At 38.2% G+C, this 7,322-nt stretch overlaps 1 protein-coding gene across 3 annotated transcripts in view; it reads left to right on the forward strand.

Annotated features, from left to right (window-relative positions):
* ANO1 (anoctamin 1) overlaps positions 1 to 6,698 on the forward strand; it is a 157,099-nt gene extending 150,401 nt beyond the window's left edge. For all 3 annotated transcript variants that reach the window (XM_072985914.2, XM_072985915.2, XM_072985916.2), the window contains 3 exons: positions 196 to 380; positions 3,857 to 3,962; positions 4,919 to 6,698. In XM_072985914.2, coding sequence (XP_072842015.2) covers positions 196 to 380; positions 3,857 to 3,962; positions 4,919 to 5,179 — 552 coding nt within the window. In that variant the 3' untranslated portion in view covers positions 5,180 to 6,698. The remainder of the gene's footprint in view (positions 1 to 195; positions 381 to 3,856; positions 3,963 to 4,918) is intronic.
* Positions 6,699 to 7,322: the final 624 nt, after the last annotated feature.

Raw genomic sequence — 7,322 nt, forward strand, 5'->3', positions numbered from 1 at the left:
AGTTTTAACTGTCACAATTCATGTGGAAATACAACAAAGCAAAACATTGGCCGATTGGATCTAATGATAGGGCTGAACCAACCTGATCCATCTATCTATTCATAGCTCTGCTGGGAAAGAGACAGCTGAATCTGGTTATGTGATCAGTCCAGCATTGCCTGAATATTACGCTCATTTTTTACTCTTATGGCTTAGGCATTTGTGATCTCATTCACATCTGACTTCATTCCACGCCTCGTGTACCTGTATATGTACAGTGAAAGTGGCACCATGCATGGCTTCGTGAACCATACGCTATCCTATTTTAATGTCAGCGATTTTCAAGGAGGAACAGCTCCAAAAGATCCTATGGAGCTTGGCTACCCAATCCAAATATGCAGGTACATAATGTTATTTCTTTGAAACAGTTCTCCCAAGGCCATTGCCTGGGATATTGACTTACTCGTGCATCTCACAAGGTTTCCTATTTATGTTTCTATGTACTGGTTGTCTGCTGTATGTATTGGAACACTGACTTGCTGCTTTCACTGTCCATCTTTAAATGAATATTCCTTCTTCCTTCCTCTGCCACCTATGCATAACCTATTGCCTCTCAGTTGTCTTGGCTTGAGCAAAACCAGCCAAAGTTTAAAGCCTGTCAATGGGAATATGGGTTTTTAGTCAGAGGAGTTTTCCTTGCCCTGCCCCTTGATACTTGAGATATTAGATTTCTCTGGCTCCTATCAACACTCTTCTCCTAAGTTTCCACATGAAACATAACAAACAGGGCCTTAATGCCAACTCACACTTTTCACATATGCACAAACGTATGTACATAAAAAGTAGAAAGCAGAGTTGGGCAATGCCATTAATGGACTACCAAAATTATTTAAAAGGGAGGGAAAATATGAGCTCTTGAGTCTGCCAGTACTATTCATCAGGCTGAATTTTGCAAAACTTTGGGGGTCCAGATTGGAATCTGGGCAAATTAAAACTTAGACTGATCTTGAAGTCTCAGTAGTTACTCAAGCATGTACCAATTTGTAAATATAAAAATTCCACATACACTAGAATTGGCTAATGAACTGACATTCTTCCATGCTCTGTACCATTCTAAACATATGCATTACTGTAAAAATGTATTCTTTCATATTCATCACAAACCCAAATTCAATATTTTTGCTGTAAATATTCCCCAATCAGGACTGCTATCTGGACCAACGCTGACATCCTTATTTCCCTCTCCCACAGTGCTTCTTCAATATCTTTCTCCTGTCTCTGGCCTCCCAGGGAATAGCTACAGTCATGGCCAAAAATATTGGCACCCTTGCGATTCTGTCAGAAAATGCAACCCTTCTCTCAGAAAATTGTTGCAGTTGCAAATGTTTTGGTACTCACATGTTCATTTCTTTGGTTTGCATTGGAACAACACAAAAAAAGAGAAGAAAAGTCAAATCTGATACGATCCCACACAGAAACCCAAAAATGCACTGGCCAGAATTATTGGCACCCTTAACTTAATATTTGGTACCACCCCCTTTGGAAAAAAGAACTGAAATCCTATAACCATGAATGAGTTTCTTACACCTCTCTACTGGAATTTTGGACCATGAGCAACTTGTTTCTGCTAGCATACTTATTGGGTTACTTCTTTCATTGTTAACTTGGTTTGTTTGTTTGTTTTGCAAATAATGAAGCATATACCCTGCTTTATCTCTCAAAAATGTTTAATTGAGAATGTCTCTCAAGATAGCCCTTAAGGTGCTTCCAATAAAGGTTACAATGGCCCAAATCTTGTTGCTTAGCATAGTAAATCACACTAGAGTAGGCCCATTGAATCAATGAGGATTTGGTGGAAATAATAATAATAATAATAATAAGAATAATAATAAGAATAATAATAATAATAATAAGAAGAAGAAGAAGAAGAAGAAGAAGAAGAACAACAACAACAACAACAACAACAACAGCAACAACAACAACAACAATGATGATGACTTAACAGTGACCCTTTTTGAGGTTTTCAAGGTAGAGAATAATCAGAAGTGGTTTACCATACCCTACTTCTGGGGGTACCCTGGGAATGTGCAGCTTGCCAAGGCCACAGAGGTTGGCTTTTCTCCCAGAAGGTACAGTGGGAAATCAAACTCCCAACCTCTGGCTCCACAGTCAGATACCTAACTCACTGATCTAGTCAACTCCTCCATAAATCCCACTGATTCAAATTGACCTACTCTAACTGCAAATTACTATGTTAAAGTAAGTCATAGTTAGAGTGGACCTATTTCAATCAATGGAACTTGTGGAGGGGTTGATTCACTAAATCCCCCCTTATTCAATGTGTCCACTCTAATGTACTTTACTGTGCTAAGCAACACAATTTTGGCCATTGTATGCTCATCCTGCCTCACTCTTAGATGATGTCATACTCCACTTGAAACTCTTCAATGCTTTCCCACCACTTTCATGAAGGAACAAAACACAAAATAGCTGCTAGGTGTCTTTTGACTGGTTACACTAAGAACTGTCTGTTTGAAACCACCTCTGTGGGGAACAGAATTATTCTGTTATGGCTAGGATTAGAGTAGAAAGGAGCAAGTGAATATGTCACTACCTGTTCAAAGAACTAAACATAATTCTCTAAAGTGCATGTCCACATTACATTTCAGTTATCTCTCATTTTTGTTCCCATACTGTTCTGGTTTTAATCCTTCATTTTTTCCTGAATAGGAATATGTCCTCCTTCCAGAACTGCATGCTTAGTAATTTCTCTTCAGCCCCACACCCCTGAAAAAAACAATAATGTTGAATTCACATACCCATGAATACGGGGTATCATCCCTGCTTCATTTCTTCCTGTCATGAGGATATGGTACACATCCATAAGGGAGCTGCCACTTCATATCCTTAGAACACTACATAGTTTGTACTTAGTTTAATTGAGGAGGTAGTAGAAAGGAGGGGACCATTGTTTGCTGTTGCTGCTCCTGCTGCTTCCATGTTTTCATTTCCAACAAACAAACATTAGGATGAAAGGACATAATGCCTGCATTGTCTTAGTAAACTGCTAACAACCCTCTGTGTAGGAGCAGCCTTCATTCCCAACCTGCATTTTTTTTCAGGAAACAAATCCAAATAGTCTTTTAAAGAACTTGATAGTCACTTTATAAAATGAAATTAGCTCAGATTGCTGCATAAATATCCATGTTTTAAAAGGATGACCTATATCTTGAGGCCTTAGCCTATAACTAATTTTGTATGGGGTAATCCCTTTCTATTCAAAACCTATCGACCAATCTCCTGTTCTTTAGTTTCACCCAAATTGTAACATTTCCTCCCTGGTAAGCAAAACATCCCAGCCGTGATTTCTGGGGCATGCACACTCATGTACCAAACCATGCCCAATCCCAAGAAATGTGGCGGGGTGGTTTGTTTACCAGGAAGGAATAGACTGAAATTTATGATTTGGCATACACTGAGCAGCAGGATGGTACATTATCCTATGCTCTCAGATACACAACACTATGCAATTTAAATACAAGGACAGAACAGGTGAGTATGACAAGGACATAGAAAGCAGCAAGGCAATTTTGTCAGCTCGTCGGCAATGAACTCAGCATGCCAAACTCCTGAGTATTTTAAGTCTTTCTTTTCCAAATACCCAAAGAAACATGATTTGAGGATTATTTTCCAGATTTCATCAAAACTGCATGTTGGCAAGCTTTCAAGCTTTCTTCCACATCCATATGGTAAAAGGAAATGTCTATTAATCTATGTTATATCAATATTAAAGGGTCATTTAGCCTTTTCTATATATTCCATAATTAATCCTCACCAACTGGAACCTGTTGATTGTCAGTTATGTACTATTTTTCAGATACAAAGACTACAGAGAGCCTCCATGGTCTGAAAATAAATATGACATTGCAAAGGATTTCTGGGCTGTACTAGCAGCAAGATTAGCATTTGTAATAGTGTTCCAGGTAAAGTATGATCAAAACCTGATGATATATATATATATATACTAGACAGACAGACTGACTGGTTGATTGCTTCATTGATTCGTTAATTCATTGATTCATTGATTGACTGATTGATTCAAGATAACCTGGTGTTCATGTCAAGTAGACTCACTAGCAAGAAACCATTAACTATAAAAGGAGGAGAGACGTGCAACCTCTGCCATTCCATATTTTTTCTTCTATCTTGCCAGTAACATTTTGTACCGTACATCTCTACCCTTTACTGCCCAACAACAAATAATGTGAGGTAGGGGTGAGGGAATACAAGCACAATGATATCACATCACACATTGTTTTATATTAGTTATTTTTGGAAAGAGTGAACAGGCAAACAGCAGCAATTTCATATTCTGTCCTTAAGACTGTTACTACAGTATTTTTCAACAGTAGGCCTTCATCTAAAATACAGGGATAATTATTTTGAGCTTTCTCAACAGTGTTATTGTAGCAATTACAAATAGTTTGAAGTGGCCCTTCATCCATGTGTATACCAGGAGGAAAAAACTAAAGTGTCCCTAAACCAAAACAGAGTTCTCATAAAGCATGAAAGAATTGCTGAGGAGCAGCTAAATGAACAGGACAAACTGCCTAGTGTGGTGGGGGTGGGGGTGGGGGTGGGACAAAGACAGGTCGGCTAAATGCAGATTAATTTGGAAATAAGCCAGGTTGTTTCCAAACTGTGGAGGAAGAAGCTGACCATTCATGCAAGCCGAGGCAGGGACCTGAAATTGTAACAAAACAAAACTAATAAACCCTCTTAAGTGAAGCAATATTTTTTTACACTTGTCCCTGTTTCTAATAAGAGCCACTTCCCAAAGGGAAAGCAATCTCTTCCTTTAAAAAATGAAGTATATTTTAACATGTGTAGATGTAATTTTGATTTTGCTAGTGTTTTCTCAAACGTTCTTATTCTTCAGAACTTGGTCATGTTTATGAGTGATTTTGTGGACTGGATTATACCTGACATTCCCAAGGACATCAGTCAGCAGATTCATAAGGAAAAAGTTCTGATGGTGGAAGTCTTCATGAAAGAAGAACAGGGAAAACTCCAACTACTAGAAACCTGGATGGACAAGGATAAAAGGAAAGGTGAAAACTGTAACAACCATAGCCCAAGGTCGTCAATGAGCCATAGAGGGAGTGTGTCTTCCTGCCATTCATGCCATGTCGATGTGTAGAAGAGGAAATAGTTTCACGCTGGGGGCATTCCATTCCTAAACAAGCCATTACTTAAATGATAGGACTTGATCCTGTAACAACCTGGTGCATGTTTAAGCATATGCAACTATTTTTGCTTATATCTATGTGCAAAAAAATTTCTTACCAAATTGGAGGACCAGATTCTGTTTCTTTCTTTCTTTCTTTCTTTCTTTCTTTCTTTCTTTCTTTCTTTCTTTCTTTCTTTCTTTCTTTCTTTCTTTCTTTCTTTCTTTCTTTCTTTCTTTCTTTCTTTCTTTCTTTCTTTGCACAAAAAAGTAATCCAGGGATATTTTTTTACATATATATAGATATACATAGTACATGGTTATCTTATAACTATCACTGTTTTTATGTTTTAACAAGCAGGTAGAATTCAGAAGGCTATTCTCTGAGAGTTTTATTTTAGCTTATTTATTGAAAAATGGCATAAGGTGAAATCAGATTGCGAGTATTGGAATAACTATAGGCTCCCCATTCCTGGTAAGGTATATAGGAGCTTTATAATGTACAAAATGAAAGAAGCTGGAGTGCTTTCTTATAAAGCTGTGGCAGAAAATCTCTGGACTTGAACCTGCTGACTCTTCTGTAAGCAGAAACCTGGTTGAGTGTTCTTTGACTCTAAGCTAAACATGCTGTGTTTTTCATAAGTGAAAACAGTGGCAAGGCCATGTCAGTTTTCATTCAGGGCTTGTTGCCCTGTTAGATTTTATTTCATCACATTAGCTGCAGTTCACTCAGTCTAAGGAACAAAATGGACTAAGGCAAAATTATTTGAATCCTTCATCCTACTACTGAGAGGAGTTCATGTGAAGTCCTCTCATTTTTTTTTTTCTTAACATGCAAGATGAAGGGTCGGTGGAAAGGCATTTAGTTTAGTAATCCAGAGTGTCTAGTGCGCATTCCACAAGGGGTCAGTAGGACAAGAAGGTATATTAGCAACAGCACAATTTCCCCAAGCACTGAGGGGCCATTTTTAAAAAGGCCCTGCATTACAGAGCACACAGAGATCTACTAGGCAATTGCACTGCCCACCTAAAACACTTGTTCCTGGAGGAATATGCTGAAAAAAACATATTCCCTAGGCATGTCATGTTTGCATGTCATCCCTGCTTAGTATTCCCAGAAATTCCACATTTAATGATAGCCCATTCCACAGCACTTCTACTGCTTCACTGATTATTAACACCTTTGTAGTTCACATACTTCTTCAGTCGACCAGTTAAGACCCAGTAGTTTGATTCCTTCAGAAAACTCTTCCAACGTTCTTCTCTGCTACTTTCCATACTTCTTAATCTTGTTTGCTCTCTTTCATGCTAAAATGAGCAACTACTAAATGAACTTTTTGGCTTCTTACTTAAAGAGGAATATAGCAGGTGACTTGACAGAGGGGCATTCTCCCTTTCTCATAGTATGAAAAATCAACCAGGTCATCTTTCAGTGTTGAACTGCCATAAGCTCAGAACAAAAAAACAAAATGCTATTTCACATAATGCCTCATGAATGGACTAGATTTCCTACCAAAGATGTTGTGATAGCTGCCAGTTAAGGCAGTTCTTAAAAGGGGTTAAACAAATCTGTAGAAAACCCATCAGTGGCTGTTAGTCACAGCAGCTGGATGGACGGAAGAGCCTGTGATCCAGGATGCTGGAAAAACATACTTGCTAAGGGTTGAGGTACTCCTAGTAGGCTTCATGGTTCTATATTTTCACCACTGTTAGAAACAGGATGTTAGGCTAGGTGGACTTGAGAACTAATCCAGCCAGGGTCATTTTATATTCTAGATAGCTGGGTTGCTGGTGCATCTTTTCAGGGGTATTGAAGAACCTGACAGTAGAGGGACAGTAAAAGTTCTTTGGACCTTTGCTGTTTTGGTCTATTTCTATCTTTCATTTTCCCCACCACCACCTTTATTTATTGTTTTTCAGTTCTAATAATGTCAAATTAAAGATAAATATTTTTAGTAATTCAATATAATTAAGAAGCATTACAGTTATGTTCAGAACAAGAATCTCTAGGGCCTGTTAACAGTAGCAGCCTTTCTGAGGCAGGTGTCCACCAAAATAGTAATCAAATGCCCACAAGTGCTCCTAGTTCATTCTGTATTTATTTTTACTTTTCAAA

Source organism: Pogona vitticeps, chromosome 1 (genome assembly GCF_051106095.1).
Source record: "Pogona vitticeps strain Pit_001003342236 chromosome 1, PviZW2.1, whole genome shotgun sequence".
In the NCBI taxonomy this organism is placed as follows: Eukaryota; Metazoa; Chordata; class Lepidosauria; order Squamata; family Agamidae; genus Pogona; species Pogona vitticeps.